This window comes from Lynx rufus, unplaced genomic scaffold, assembly GCF_022079265.1.
Source record: "Lynx rufus isolate CCGP_SWC_20201006 ecotype Redwood Valley unplaced genomic scaffold, mLynRuf1.p SCAF_4, whole genome shotgun sequence".
Lineage (NCBI taxonomy): Eukaryota > Metazoa > Chordata > Mammalia > Carnivora > Felidae > Lynx > Lynx rufus.
In genome coordinates this window covers 25,030,993-25,048,004 of record NW_025814856.1, presented here as the reverse complement: position 1 = coordinate 25,048,004, position 17,012 = coordinate 25,030,993, and the positions used below count along the sequence as shown (strand labels likewise).

At 37.3% G+C, this 17,012-nt stretch overlaps 1 protein-coding gene across 1 annotated transcript in view; it reads left to right on the top strand.

The window, feature by feature from the left end:
- Positions 1–17,012, top strand: part of DNAH12 (dynein axonemal heavy chain 12) — a 222,817-nt gene that overhangs the window by 21,146 nt on the left and 184,659 nt on the right. Inside the window, exons 11-16 of the mRNA XM_047096900.1 lie at positions 707–885; positions 4,504–4,639; positions 7,674–7,799; positions 9,406–9,540; positions 9,889–10,082; positions 10,817–11,060. Of these exons, the coding sequence (XP_046952856.1) occupies positions 707–885; positions 4,504–4,639; positions 7,674–7,799; positions 9,406–9,540; positions 9,889–10,082; positions 10,817–11,060 (1,014 nt within the window). The remainder of the gene's footprint in view (positions 1–706; positions 886–4,503; positions 4,640–7,673; positions 7,800–9,405; positions 9,541–9,888; positions 10,083–10,816; positions 11,061–17,012) is intronic.

Genomic DNA, 17,012 nt, shown 5'->3' with positions numbered 1-17,012 from the left:
AAGTGGGGGAGAGGGGCAGAGGGGGAGAGAGAGAGATTCTTAAGCAGGCTCCATGCTCAGTGCTGAGCCTCACATGGGGCTCAATCCTGCGACCCTGGGATCATGACGTGAGCCAAAATCAGGAGTCCGATGCTCAACCAACTGAGCCACCCAGGCTCTCCTCACCCCATAATTTCTTTAGTCATTCATTAACTCATTCATTGCTTCAACAAAAATCTCTTCATCACATTCAGACACCTAGCAAGGTTTTGGTGACGTTAAGATAAACAATACACGCACGTTATCCTCAGGAGCTTATATTTGGCCTGGAAGTCAGACATAGGAATAACAACCATGATATGTACAGATAGGTGCTGGAATGGAGATGTGAACAAGGTGTTGTGGAAGCACAGAAGAGGGAGTGGTTGCATCTGCTTCGGAATATTGGTGACAGTTTCTTGAAGAAGTGAAAAGTGAGCCAGGCTTTGAAGGAGATGTTTATAGGTACAGAGGAACTGTAGCATGACCAAGATAGGTGAAGAATAGGTAACATAGGAATGTAGTACACAGCAAATTTAGAAGATGAAGTTGGAAATGTAAGTGGGAGCCATGTGGGAAAAATTTTAAAGTATCTTTGCTCAACAGTTTGTACTTTGTTTTGAAGGTTTCTAGCTGTGCAAGTAATATACTTGGATCTGATTTTTAAATGCTTTTTTATTTTTTTAAGTTTATAGGAAGATTTCTCAGTCTCGCCTCAGAAATAATGCTTTTGCCTCAGTGGGTTCATTTCCCTATGGCGCGTTTGGATTGTGAAGATTTGAAGACAGGTCTAACAAACAAAGCAAAAGCCTTTGCAAACATATTATTAAATGACATAGCTTCAAAACATAGAAAAGAAAATGAAAGGTAAGTAGAATTAATTGCTAAACTTGGAATTATAGGGTTAAAAGAAATATTTTGCTAATGATAACTCTTGTTTAAAAGATCAGGGGGTGCCTGGATGGCTTGTTCAGAAGAGCATGTGACTCTTGATCTTGGGGTTGTGAGTTTGAGACCCACACTGGGTGTAGAGATTACTAAAAAATAAGTAAGTAAATAAACTTAAAAAAATTAAAAACACATTTTTAAATGTTTGTTTATTTTTGGGACAGAGCCAGACAGAGTGCTAGCGGGGGAGGGGCAGAGAGAGAGAAGGAGACACAGAATCCAAAACAGACTCCAGGCTCAGAGCTGTCAGCACAGAGCCCGATGAAGGGCTCAAATCCATGAACTGTGAAACCATGACCTGAGCCGAAGTCGGATGCCCAACCGACTGAGCCATCCAGGTGCCCCAATTTTAAAAAAAATTTTTAAAAGATTAAAATATAAGTTCTTACAATTTTTTCTTCACAGCTGCCTCCTAAGGACTTTCCCTTGTAGTCCCATTGGTCTGGTTTTTGTTTGTTTGATATGGTTTGAGAATTGTTTTGAGGAAACACAGAATTTTTTTTTTTTTAAGAAACTGAAATAAACTAGTGTTTGGATACAGGCTGCATGAAAACAGAAAGACTATAAACTTTCAATGATATTGGGAAGATCTTGGATTGTTCCTGACCCCAATATTGTGGTCTTACCTAACTTATTTTTATCATCTGTAAAATAGAGACAGCAATACCTACTTTGCAGAGTGGTTGTAAAATTAGATTCATAAACTAGTGGCTTGCTAGTTGGATATGTCATGCAGACACTTTTTCCTTGTCTCATGCTGGGTTTCATTTTTTTAAACGTATTTTAATGTTTATTTATTTTTGAGAGAGAGAGAGAGAGAGAACGAGACAGAGAGAGAGAGAGAGAGAACAGGGGAGGAGCAGAGAGAGAGGAAGATACAGAATCTCAAGCAGGCTCTAGGCTCCAAGCTGTCAGCACAGAGCTTGACGTGGGTCTCGAACTCATAAACTGCAAGATCATGACCTGAGCCCAAGTCAGACACTTAACTGACTGTGCCACCCTGGCACCCATGTTTAAACACATTTTAGAAATTTATTTTATTTTATTTTTTATTTTTATTTTTAAAAAAAATTTTTTAACATTTATTTATTATTGAGAGACAGACACAGAGCGTGAGCAGGGGAGGCGTAGAGAGAAGGGGAGACACAGAATCCGAAGCAGGCTCCAGTCTCCGAGCTGTCAGCACAGAGCCCGATGCGGGGCTCGAACTCACAAACTGTGAGATCATGACCTGAGCCGAAAGTGGATGCTTAACCAACTGAGCCACCCAGGAGCCCTGTATTTTATTTTATTTTTTGAGAGAGAGAGCAGGGGAGGAGCAGAGAGAGATGGGGACAGAGGATCTGAAGTGGGCTCCCCACTGACAGCAGTGAGCCCCATGTGGTGGTTGAACTCAAGAACTGCAAGATTATGACCTGAACCGAAGTCAGATTCTCGACTGAGCCATCCAGGTGCCCCTGTCTAAACACATTTTGAATTATCTGTCAACATTTCAAAATGTTGACACACACACACACACACACACACACACACACACGCACACACAATCCAGATCTTTTACTTTTCTTGAAAAGGTGGGAAGACTGTGCCTTGTTGGGCCTGCAGTGGTAGGTGGAACTGAGAAGCAGTTTCCATTTTATATGGAATGTGTCCTTTGGTTTGTTCACCCACTGCTGAATCAACTCATCATCCAACTCATTTAATTCATTTGTTACCTGCCTGTCTCCAAAAGAATCTTAGTTTGTAACTTCTGTAAGGACTAAAACTAATACATGTAAAGCACCTAGCACAGTGCCTGGGACATGGCATTCAATCAATGTTAGCTAGTATGTTTATTTTCCCAGAAGCAATGTGAGAAAATCATGTGCTTTAGAGTCAGAAAGATCTAGATTTGAATCCTGGCTCTGTAATGAACTAGTTCTATAACTCCAGGCAAGTTAGTTAATTTCCCTGAGCCTCAGTTTTCTGCTGTGCCAGCTGTGAAAAATAATACTTTCCCTGAAGGACTAATGTTAGGATCACAGATTACATTTTTTTAAATGTTTATTTTTGAGAGAGAGAGTGTGAGCATGAGGGGGCAAGGGGGAGGGGCAGAGAGAGAGGGAGACACAGGATCTGAAGTGGGCTTTGTGCTGACAGCAGAGAGCCCAATGCAGGGCTTGAACTCACAAACCATGGAATCATGACCTGAGCTCAAGTTGGATGCTTAACTGACTGAGCCACCCAGGAACCTCCACAGATTATGTTTGTAAAGCATCTGGCACTGTGCTTGGTGTAGAATAGTCACCCAATGAAGGGAGCCATCACATCAATAAATATTTTTAAGTAAACAAAAAGTATATGCCTGTCAGGGACACCTGGGTGGCTTAGTCAGTTAAGTGTCTGTCTTGGTTTCAGCTAGGTCTGGATCTCACAGTTCGTGGGCTGGAGCCCTGCCTTGGGTTTCTCTGTCTCCCTCTCTCTCTGCCCCTTCCCTGCTATATCTCAAAAATAAAATAAATAAATGAATAAATAAATAAACTTAAAATTTGACTGTCAAAAAGTGAAGTGTTGTCAGGCATGCTTTGTACAAAAGTATACTACACAAAAAGATACCAACAATGGCAAAGCATTCGTTTCTAACAATCCCATGGAATAAGAGCCACAACAATGCCTTAATCAAAAAATGATTTATGTTTAACATAACATTTTTTGGTATTTATTTTTGTGGTATCTGTGACTTTTCTGGAAAATTCTGTCACTTCCAACAAAATAACTGTATATTATTATAAACCCATGACATAAGAGCAGCTGAAAATTTGTCCAGTTTCCTCTATCTAGTTCATTCTTTCATTCTTTTCTATTTAAATTCCCTACTTGAGATAGATAACGTCAAAAGGAGGAATGTGTGCCACTAGGTACAATTTATTAAATAAATAATCATTAAAGAACGCTTTTCTTACTCACTGTTTAGTTTAGCATCTGTTTGGGCCAATCATTTGCTCTCATTTTGTCTGCCTTTGTCTTTTGTGGTACTGTCTCTCCCAAAGGGACACAGATTCTGCTCTAGCAAGGTGAAAGTGCCCTCGTAGGATCACCTGTCTTTTTGGCATTGTCCACTTTGTTGCATCCCTCCTAAATTTTTGAAAATCAAGAATGACATATTAAGCCCTACGTGATCTAATTACTGCTCACCTCTCCAGCTTCATAATGTCCCCTTCTTTGTATTCACATTGGCCTGCTTACCATTCCTAAGTACACTCTACATCACACTGCTTAGCTGGATGTTCAAGAGAGTTGAAGAGATCCATAGAAAATTTTTTTCTAATATACCATAATTTCTACATAAAAACGTTATGTCAATTTCATAGATTTTTGTAGATGTATGATGTATACCAAGTTACATCAGCTAAGTTGTCCTTAAATGTTTCAAGACGTCTTAGTAATTTAATATTTTGAGGCTATCACGGTTCATATTTTGTAATATTTATAACACATATATCAAATATGATATAGCATTAATTACTGTAACCATAGTAAAGCAGAGCATTGTGTCAGTATCTGCAGTGATTTTGAAGCAATTAAAGAGCATGCATTAAAAGTCCCTGAGACAACAGAAGAGATGATGGATCTGATATCTTATGTAGAAAAAGCCCGGACTATAGGGATTCAAGAGTTGATTTTACGGATCAAGGTAAGAATCTTTTAATTACAATATTTAATTAATTAATTAATTAATTAATTTTATTTTATTTTAATGTTTATTTTTAAGAGAGATAGAGTATGGGGGTGGGGTGGGCAGAGAGAGAGGGAGACACAGAATCCGAAGCAGGCTCCGGGCTCTCAGCTGTCAGCACAGAGCCTGATGCAGGGTTTGAACCCACCAACTGTGAGATTGTGACCTGAGCTAAAGTCGGACACTTAACCAACTGAACTACCCAGGCACCCCTCTAGTTGTGTTTTCTTGGGCTCCTCTGGGCTCTGATAGTTTCTCAGATTTGTTTTGTTTTGTTTTGTTTTGCTCTTTAATGGCCTTGACAGTGTTGAGAAGTACAGGTCAGGTATATCATAGGATGGCCCTCTGTTGGAATTCATCTGATGTTTTTCTTTTGACTAGACTAAGGTAGTGGGCTTTTGGAAAGAGAATCACAAAGGTTAAGTGTACACACATCATCACATCGTATCAAGGGTACAAATTATCAACATGACTTATCACTATTAATGTTGACCTTGACCACTAGTCTTAAGTAGTGTTTATCAAGTCTCTCCACTCTTTTCTCCCCCTTTCTGTGATGTCCTCTCTGGAAGGAAGTCACTATATGCAACCCACACTTCAGAATTGGGGAGTTATGCTCTCCTCCTTTACCATGGAGTAGCTACATAATTTATTTGGATTTCTTCTGCATGAGAGATTTGTCTGCTTTTCCACTTATTAATTTATTCAATTACTTATTCATATCACTATGAACTAAGGGATATTTATTTTCTACTTAGGGCTATAATATAAATTTATTGTTATGTATACCTTAATATCTATTGCTAAATTTTTTCTTAATTTTTGAGGTTTCTTTTTTCTTTAAAAACTTTAACTTCAAAAATGTTACATATATTTTATTTCCCTTCTTTATCTTAATAGTTGAGATTCTTTTGGGATGTCTACATAAACCATCATATAAATTGCAAATAATGAGAGTTTTGGTTCTATCCTCATAAACATTACACATTTCCAAAATCTTGTTTATTTTCTTTGCTACAATGGACTGACTAGGACTCTAGTACAGTAATCACTTGATCCCAACCTCAAAGGGGGAGCTTTCAATATTTCACTATTAAGTATGACATTTGGTGTGTGTGTGTTTCTTTAATAGGTACCTTTATCGGATTAGTATGCGCTCTTCTATTAGGTGCTATTTATTTGTTTATTTTGAGCTCCCCCCCTTTTTAAAAAAAATGAGGTATAGTTGACACACAATGTTACATCAGTTTCAAGTTTACAACATAGTGATTCGACAACTCTGTACCTTATGCTGTGCTCACAAATGTAGTTACCATATTTGCACAATACAGCACTATTACAATACCATTGACTATATTCCCTATTCTGTACCTTTTATCTCCGTAACGTATTCATTCCATAACTGGAGGCTGTACCTTTCAGGTTTTTTTTTTATATTACAAATGGATGTTGAATTTTATCAAATCCTTTCTTTTTTGCATCTATGCTTTTTCTCCTTTAATCTATTAATATAGTTAATTGCATAGATGAAGTTTTGAAAGTTATATTTCTACATGCAATATAATATGCATTGTACACATTATATACGTATTATATACATATATACTATATATGTCATACCAAAAACTTGTAAATTAGATCTTTGAGTCTGTATTTTAATTCTTTTTTTTTCAATATATGAAATTTATTGTCAAATTGGTTTCCATACAACATCCAGTGCTCATCCCAAAAGGTGCCCTCCTCAATATGTATTTTAATTCTTTTTTTTTTTTATATGAAGTTTATTGACAAATTGGTTTCCATACAACACCCAGTGCTCATCCCAAAAGGTGCCCTCCTCAATACCCATCATGTATTTTAATTCTTAAAAATTACAGCACTGCCGATGAATCAATGAAAGCGATAAGAGGTAAAGGTCCTCAATTTATCCATTCATGTCAATCTACTGGTTTAAAGGTTATTTTTCCCCTTTGCAAAGAGGAAAAATATGTAAGAAAAACATGTACTTACTATGGGAAACAGGATCTGACTTTCACCCCAAACTCTTCCTGGACAATTGCTGTATGTCAGTGGTAGGCGAGAAAGGTGATAATGTCATTGAAGATACAAAACAAAACAAAAGATGCTAAGATCTATGTCACCAAAGATTCAAAAATAAATACATAATAATAAAAAATATAAAATTCATTTAAAAAATTTAAGTCTTTATTTTTTGAGAGAGAGAGAGAGAGAGAGGGAGTTTGAGTGGGGGAGGAACAGAGAGAGGAGACACAGAATCTGAAGCAGGCTCCAGGCTCTGAGCTGTCAGCACAGAGTCCAACATGGGGTTCAAACCCACGAACCATGAGATCATGACCTGAGCTGAAGTCAGACGCTTCACCAACTGAGCCACTCAGGCACCCCAAAAATACAAAATTCTTTGAAATCAAAAGTTGAAAGTGTCAAACAAAAGCTGCATATTTGATCACCTTTTTCAGTCATGCACAAGGAGGACCAAGAGTACCTTTATGGTTAGTCAACTTCAAGATGAAACTTTTAGAGGCACCTGGGTGGCTCAGTTGGTGAAGTGTCTGACTTCAGCTCAGGTCATGATCTCACAATTGGTGGTTTCGAGCCCCGCATTGGGCTCTGTGCTGACAGCTCAGAGCCTGGAGCCTGCTTCGGATTCTGTGCCTCCCTCTCTCTCTGCCCCTCCCCCACTCACGCAGTTTTTCTCTCTTTCAAAAATATATAAACATTAAAAGATTTTTTTAAAGATAAAACCTTTAAAATGCTTTATTTCCAGCATAGAAGTCTACAGCTGTGTGGTGTGAAGCAAGTAAATAATCCTACAGCTACTGAAATACCCATGTGATTTGGGTAATATGAAATATCAGTCAATAATCTGCGTCAAATTGAAATTTGAAAGAGTATTAGAAATTGTTGGTTCTTTTCTTTTCCCTAATGCGTTTATTTCCTATATGGTGTATTATACCTGGAGTTTCTTTTGTAGGAATCCAAACGCCGAATGAGTTACTTTTTAGATGTTTTCCTATTTCCTCCAGAAGACTTAGCTTTAAATTCAACTGTCCTTATGTGGCCTTGGAAAATTAATCCCATCTTTGATGAAAATGATGAGGTGAATATATTTTTCAGTATGTACTTTTGTATTCTGACGTTTTAAGCACATTTATTTAATCTACCTTTAAAAAGTAACTTCGTGTGTCAATATGAGTTTGGGGCCAGCAACGTTTATGGTCCTGCAGGCTTAGGACAGGATGTTAGGCTTAATACAGGGTCTGGTAAGAAGTGGGACTGACATTAAAGAGGTCAGAACTACTTGACAGCAGCTACCATGTCCCTCTGGCCTTACTGTAGCTCCAGGCACTCCATCCCTTTGCCTGGAAGGAAAGAGCTGCTTGTTAGTGACTGAGGACGACAGACTAGGGAGACATTTGAGTTCCCCAACTCTGGACCAAGGAAGCGTTTTTCAGGTTTGTAATGGCCTGGAACTCTTCCAGTTGGCCACAGTCAGATTGGGCCTATGCTGAGTCTGTGGTTCGGCTCTTGGCGATTCTTGGGCCAAGAGTTTAAATACAGTCCCAGGTATGAGCTGTGGCAGAAACAGGGCTGAAACCTTCCCGGCTTGCTGTCCTCTGCTCACAGCACCGCCATCCCAACTACCATTTCTGCAGTTCCTCTTTTGCCATGACTGTCCAAAACCAACACCTGCCCAGTGCCGTGATGCTGAGGGCGGATGGTGGGTTGGGGCCACAGTTGCCATTTCTGCTGTCGAGATTTCAAAGTCCATCATTCTGTTTCGGATGAGAGGTCCTGGGAGATGATTAGACAGCTGGAAACATCGACCCGACTATTATTGTGTAAAAACTGTGCATAATTCTCAATGTATATTTATAAATTTCTATTTTTTATAACTTTGGGAGACTTCTTGGAGGGAAAAAGTAGTAAGCAGAGCCAGATTAAGAATGTGATTTATGAGCTCTAAAGGTCATATATAAAAGGTCCTAATAAAAACTTTGCAAATGAAACAGAAAAAAAAAAAGAGGTCAGAACTATTGTAAGTTGATAATAATAATAATAGTAAACACTGCCTTAAGTTCTTTGCATTTAGTAACTCATTTAATACTCGCAAAAATCCCAGGTGTTCCTAATTCCCCATTTCATAGATGAGAAAAATGAGTCTCAGAGAAGTTAAGTAACTTGCCCAGTATCAGACTGAGTATACTTTAGATTTTGGAAAAGTTCTAGTGTAAAGCAGTCTCTCCTATGGTGGGAAGTGAGATGGTGTAGTAATAAAAAGCATGGACTTCAGTCAGATAAACCCAAGTTCTAATGCAGATCTTGACTTTTATGACTTTGTGACGTTGGGCATACCTCTTGATTTCTATAAGTCTAAATGTCTTCATCTCTGAAGTAATAAGAATAATAACAATAACTGTGCTAATATAAGTAACGTGTTGAATAGTTCTTGACACACGGGATCTATCTGTTAAATAAAGTATCTAATTAATATGTAAGAATTGTTACCATCACTCAGAAAGCTAGGGAAAATTTTCTGTGTGGTTTATTATTATTTGCATTTTTATACTGGTTGGTGTTTCATTCTTGTACTCATTTTTACTTCTGTGGTAGTTTTTATTACTACAAAAAGTGTTCAGATTTCTGATTTGATGAATTTCCTTTGTAACAAAATAATTAACCTGATTAAATTGTCTCTTAAAAAGCTTATTGAGAATGCAAAACATGAAAAAGAAAATGAGCTGATAGCCAAGAGAGAGAAAGTGATTTTGGAAATAGAAAAGGAATCACGCCGCATGGAAGAGTTTACAGAATTTGCAGAACTGGACCGCATGCAACAGGTGTGATGAACACAGAAGACGGTAGCTATGACAAGCCTGTAGATTAATACACGACATGTTTGCATACACTTAAAAACATGAAAAACATATGCTTACTCTGGCAAACAAGGTCTGACTCTTAGGCCTGAGCTGGTACTATTCATGTATCTTTCTTGTGACTTAGTTTTCTATCTGTAAAATAGACAGACCCATACATTTTGCTCTGTACTCTATACCATAGTTCTGTTGTGAAGTTGATATTTAAAGCCTTAATATAAATGCAAGAACACAGCCCATGCAGTGTCATATAATCTTATTTTAATAACGTTACTTGGATATTTCTTGAGATAAACAATTATTTGCTTTCAGTATGTGACAGATGTAAGGCAACTACAGAAACGTATTCAGGAGTCTGAAGAAGCAGTTCAGTTTATTAATAAGGAAGAGGAACTTTTCAAATGGGAATTGACAAAATATCCTGAACTGGATAAATTAAAAGTGAACATTGAGCCCTATCAGAAGTTTTTTAATTTTGTTCTCAAGTGGCAGCGAACAGAAAAACGGTAATTTTTGTTAGTGTAATAAAAATTAAGCAAATCTGGGGCACCTGGGTGGCTCAGTCAGTTGAGCATCCGACTTCAGCTCAGGTCGTGATCTCATGGTTCATGGGTTCAAGCCCCGCATCAGGCTCTGTGCTGACAGCTCAGAGCCTGGAGCCTGCTTTGGATTCTGTGTCTCCCTCTCTCTCTGCCCCTCCCCTGCTAGTACTCTCTCGAAAGTAAATAAACATTTTTTAAAAAATTAAGCAAATGATATGGAAGGACTTGTAAAATGTTGCAGTGATATTTGATGTTGTTGTTGGTTAAGTGTTTGAAAGTAGGACATATTCATCCATTTGAAAGAGAACCAAGTGTCACACAAAGTGTCAACCATTGCTAAGGTAGCACCTACCCTTACCAATATAATATGTAAAGTGTCACTTGGGTTTTCCAGAACTGATTCATTTTTTTATGCAATTAATGAATTTGACTAATATTTTTGGAGTCAAATCTGCATTTTATTTGGCTACCCTTAGTCATCCATTTACAGTCTGATAGGTATTGTAGCACATGCAGCGTGGCTGAGATGATGGTGTTAATCTTCTCTCTCTACCATCAGCTCTACCTGTGTGATTAAGAAAAATGTAACTTCTCTTGCCCACAGTTGTTTCTCTTATGAGAGTCGAGCCTAAAGAATATCTAAGTCCCCCTTTGCACTCCAGACATTTCTGAGTTTAGTATTTTTTCTTTCAATCCAGGTGGATGGATGGAGGCTTTTTGGACCTCAATGGAGAAAACATGGAAGCTGATGTAGATGAATTTTCCCGAGAAGTTTTTAAGACACTGAAATTTTTCCAAATGAAGCATAAGAAAGAATTGCAAGAAAAAAGAAAGACAGCAAAAAAGCGGTCTCTGGGAGAGGACAAACTGGAAGAAGAACCGAAAGAGAATCCTACTATTATTATGTGCTCCACAGTAATGGAGCAGATTAAAGTTTTTAAGGTATGAACACATTTAATGACATTTTAGAAAGTCCTGGCCAGAGCTGTTCACATCATCCAGTGCTAATGAAGAGAAATAGAATGATTTAGAAGCAAAACCAAAGCTGAATCTGGAAAACTTGATCTATTACTAATCTATTAGTAGATCTATTACTTGATCTATTACTAAATCCATGCTTCATTCTTCCCCAATAAAGTCATTGAAAGCAATCCTTTCATAGAACTATGTGTGGCAAATAGAAAAGACTGGAATGACTAACTACAATGATATAAAGAGGGTAAAAAATTACTAGAGCAGACCAGTCAGCCTATCTAAGGGCAACAGCACAGGATAGCAGTTAGTTGGGGGAGTTTTAAAGTCATACCACTTATGTTTGTATCACAATTTCACACTTGCTAGTAGCATATCTTAGGCAAGGTATTTAGCCTCCCGTGCTTCAAGTTGTGTTTTTAAAAAATGTTTATTTATTTATTTTGAAGGCAGGGGGCAAGGGGCAGAGAGAGAGAGAGAAGGAGAGAGGGAGAGAGAAAGAATCCCAAGCAGGCTCCACATACCCAACAAAGAGCCCAGTGTAGGGCTCTCACCCACAAACTGTGAGATCATGACCTGAGCCAAAATCTAGAGGTGGACGCTTAATTGACTGAGTCACCCAGGCACCCCTCAAGTCATTTTTAATGAGGAAATACTAACAGTTTTTGTGACAGTTAATAAGGCCTCCAGCTTCCCTAGGCAGTAGTGGCCGGGTTCCAGGGGTGGTGCCATTTCCATTGTCAATGCAGTGGAAACTTGGATGGGATTTTAAGCATTGTTTGTGTCTGTATGTAGCACTCTCAGAGATTCCATGAGCTGCCTGGATTTTTTTTAAAGAAACTACTTAAAATCGTTTTCAATATTTAATATATTTATGTGGCTTAAAAAATAGAGATATATCCGAAGAGTCTCCTTCCCATGTTTCTACCTGTATAACTCAGGTTATCAATGTTACTACTTTCGTGTATACACTTGAGTTTTGTTACACATACAACCATATAAACATATGTTCTTATTCTTCCATCTTTTTACATAAAATACAGTGTCCTATATGTATTATTTTCCCTCTTTGTTTTGATTACTTTATCTTAGAGACCTTTCCTCATCACATACAAACTTTTTCTCTTTTTTTTGTTACACCTATATAGTGTTATATACTGGTATGATTTCATGTGTGTGCAAGTATGACTACAAAGCAAATTCCAGAAGAGTAAATGCCAGAATAAAATCTATAGTCAAATTACCTTACATAGGGGCTATACCAGTTTAAACTCTCACCACCCTCAACAAGAGAATATCATCAAACTTGAGTTTTTGCTAATATAAGAGAATTTTTATTTCTCTTATTATGTAAAGCGTTAAGCATATTTTTATATACTTAAGAATGTTTTGTATTTCTTTGTGAAATGTTTGGTCTTATCATTGTCTATTTGTCTATTGAATTATTGATCTTTTTCTTACTGATTTCTAGGATATATATAGATATTATTTATACATTAATATTGATTATATTAATATTTCTAAGACACATTAATTTCCCAGGGTATTATATTGTAAGTATATATATATGTAATTCACATATATTAAAGACATTAGGCTTTTTCTATGTATGATGTATTTTGCAAATATTTATTATTTGTTTTTTGACTTTATTTATCATGTATCTTGCCTTGCAGAAGCCTTTTTATTTGAATTTAGATTTATTGTTCCTGAAGTAAATGGAAAAGGGAGGTTTTTTATTTTTATGTAGTCATCATTCTATTCCTTTTTTATTTTTATTTTTTTGTTAAGTAATTTCTATGCCCAGAATGGAGCTTGAACCCATGACCTTGAGATCAAAAGTCGCATGCCCCAATGACTGAGCCAGCCAGGTGCCCCCATTCTTTTCCTTTGTCTACTGAATTTTAAATTATAGCTAGAAATGCTTTCCTCATTCCAAAATAATGTTTTCTTCTAGTACTTCCATAGTTTATTATTTGCTAACATTTTATTGAGGATTTTTGGGGTTAAATTCAGGAGAGATGTTGTTCTTAACATTTTTGTAATGTCTTTGCCAGGTTTCAGTATCAGGATTATGATGTCCTTATGAAAGAAATTGGAGAGTTTTATGTTTTCTATTTTCTGAAAGAGTTTTCTATAAAGTTGGTATTAATTATTTCTTAAATATTTTAGAGGCACATTCACCAGTGAAGTCATTGGATTTTCTTGTGGGAAAGGTTTTGAAAAGGATTCAATTTCTTTAATAGATATAGGGATATTCTGATTTGTATTTAATTTTGTGTCGATTTTGATAAGTTGTATTTTCCAAAGAACTTTTCCATTTCTTCTAAGTTGTTGAATTTGTTACCATAAAGTTGCTCATAATATTTTTATTATCTTTTTAATGTCTGAAGAATCTGTATGGATAATTCCCTTTTCATTCCAATTCCAAATATTGTTAATTAATTTAAAAATTTTTTTCATTTTATTTTATTAAAAATTTTTTCATATATTTTAAATTTAATTTTTTTAATTTTTTTTAACGTTTATTTATTTTTGAGACAGAGAGAGACACAGCATGAACGGGGGAGGGGCAGAGAGAGAGGTAGACACAGAATTGGAAGCAGGCTCCAGGCTCTGAGCCATCAGCCCAGAGCCCGACGCAGGGCTCGAACTCGCGGACCGCGAGATCATGACCTGAGCTGAAGTCGGACGCTTAACCAGCTGAGCCACCCAGGCGCCCCTAAATTTAATTTTTTTTTTAAATTTACATCCAAGTTAGTTAGCATATATACAACAATGATTTCAGGAGTAGATTCCTTAATGCTCCTTACCCATTTAGCCCATCCCCCCTCCTACAACCCCTCCACTAACCCTCTGTTTGTTCTCCATATTTATGAGTCTCTTCTGTTTTGTCCCCTCCCTGTTTTTATATTATTTTCATTTCCTTTCCCTTATGTTCATCTGTTTTGTCCCATAAAGTCCTCATATGAGTGAAGTCATATGATTTTTGTCTTTCTCTGACTGACTAATTTCGCTTAGCATAATACCCCCCAGTTCCATCCACATAGTTGCAAATGGCAAGATTTCATTCTTTTTGATTGCTGAGTAATACTCCATTGTATATATATACCACATCTTCTATATCCATTCATCCATCGATGGACATTTGGGCTCTTTCCATATGTTGGCTATTGTCAATAGTGCTGCTATAAACATTGGGGTACATGTGCCCCATTGAAACAGCACACCTGTATCCCTTGGATAAATACCTAGTAGTGCAATTGCTGGGTCATAAGCTAGTTCTATTTTTAATTTTTTGAGGAACCTCCATACTGTTTTCCAGAGTGGCTGCACCAGTTTGCATTCCCACCAGCAGTGCAAAAGAGATCCTCTTTCTCCACATCCTCACCAACATCTGTTGTTGCCTGAGTTGTTAATGTTAGCCATTCTGACAGGTGTGAGGTGGTATCTCCTTGTGGTTCTGATTTGTATTTCCCAGAGGATGAGTGATGTTGAGCATTTTTTCGTGTGTCAGTTGGCCATCTGGATGTCTTCTTTGGAGAAGCAGCTATTCATGTCTTTTGCTCATTTCTTCACTGGATTATTTATTTTTTGGGTGTTGAGTTTGAGAAGTTCTTGATAGATTTTGGATACTAACCCTTTATCTGATATGTCATTTGCAAATATCTTCTCCCATTCTGTTGGTTGCCTTTCAGTTTTGCTGATTGTTTCCTTTGCTGTGCAGAAGCTTTTTATTTTGATGAGGTCCCAATAGTTCATTTTTGCTTTTGTTTCCCTTGCCTCTGGAGACGGGTTGAGTAAGAAGTTGCTGTGGCCAAGGTCAAAGAGGTTGTTGCCTGCTTTCTCCTCAAGGCTTTTGATGGCTTCCTGTCTTATGGTTAGGTCTTTCATCCATTTTGAGTTTATTTTTGTGTGTGGTGTAAGAAAGTGGTCTAGGATCATTTTTCTGCATGTCGCTGTCCAGTTTTCCCAGCACCATTTGCTGAAGAGACTGTCTTTATTCCATTAGATATTCTTCCTGGTTTGTCAAAGATTAGTTGGCCATATGTTTGTGGGTCCATTTCTGAGTTCTGTTTTCTATTCCATTAATCTGAGTGTTCTTGTGGCAGTACTATACTGTCTTGATGATTACAGCTTTGTAATACAGCTTGGAGTCCTCCAAATGTTGTTAATTTAAATTTTCTCTCTTTTTTTTCCCTAATTTGCCTAGTAAGGAACTTAGTTACAGTTCATTGTTCACATTTAGCTTATATGATCCTTTTAAAATTTATCCTCATGATATTCTCATTTCTTTTCTTTTTTCTTTTTTTTTAAGTTTATTTAAATATTTTGAGAAAGAGAGAGAGAGAGAGAGTTTATTTAAATATTTTGGTGTGTGACAAGAGGAGGGGCAGAGAGACAGGGAGAGATAGAGAATCCCAAGCAAGCTCTGTGCTGTCAGTGTGGAGCCCAACTTGGGGCTTGAACTCACAAACTGCAAGATCATGACCTGAGCAGAAACCAAGAGTTGGATGCTTGACAGACTGAGCCACCCAGGCACCCCTCTCCTTTCTTTTCTTATCACCACCGTCACATCACCATCATCTCTATCACCGTGGCATAGTGTCATCATCTCTGGAAGTCATCTTGAGATGGAAGATAAATAAACTGTCCCATATCACTAGTAGCATCACTATATTTTTCCTTGCTATTTTTTCTTACTCTTCCCAGCCTCTTAATGTTGGAATCTTAGGGCTCAGTCATTGGTCCTTTTCTCTATCTACCTTAACTCTCTTGATGATCTCATCAGTCTCATCAAAAATATAGATGAGTTTATACATGATTATATGCTGGCAACTCCCAGATCTTTAACTGGTATCCCAGACTTCTCTAGCCAGTCCCAAGATTCATATATACAACCTCCTACTTGTAACCTTTCCTTGGATATCTAACTACGTGGCAAACTCAAAATTCACTCTCCCATTGCCATCGCCCTGGTCCACGTTAAATCATCTTTTACATGGATTTCTACAAAAAGGTCCTAATGGGTTTCCCTGTGTCTACCTTTGCCCCTACCTTCATCCCATCGTCTGTTAAAAATAGAGCAACTAGAAAAATTAAGTCAGATCATGTTACTCCTCTCCTCAAAGTTCTGCAAAGCCTTCATGTTTTACTCAGATAAAAAGTTTACATAGCACTCCATAATCTGGCTCCTCTTTATCCTTCTAACTTCACTTGAACTTTTCTTTATTTCTCTGACCTTGCCTCCACCTTCTCTTGCCCCTCACAGCGGATGCCCCAGCCATACTGCCCCCCATTCTCGTTTCTTAAGCCCTCCTGCCTGAGGGCCTGTGCTTCAGCTATTACCCCTGCCTACTGTTCTCTTCACTTACATATGCTCTTGTCTCATATCCTCCCCTCCTAAAATCTTTGTTCAAATTATCACCATATCCAGGAAGCCTTCCCTGAGCATCTTGCTTGATACCCCCACTGGTTCTGATTCTTATCCTGCTCTAATTTCCCTATTTTCTGTATCATTTATTACCCCTTAACATACCATATAATTAAATCGTTATTGAGATATAAATAACATATAGCATTGTATTAGGTTCAGGAGTACAACATAATGATTTGATATTTGTATACATTGCAAAATGATCACCACAATAAGTCTAGTTGACATCCATTACCACACATAATGGCAAGATTTTTTTCTTGTGGTAAGAACTTTTAAAATCTACTCTTAGCAACTTTCAAATATACAGTATGGTACTATAGTCACCAGGCTGTACGTTGTATCCCCAGAGCGTATTTACTTTATCACTGGAAGTTTGTACAAAGGATATTTGTTTAATTTATTGATATATCATAATCACTAACAATGATGTAGATACTAAACAGTGTAGATGCTAAATAAGTATTTGTAAATGAATATAGAAA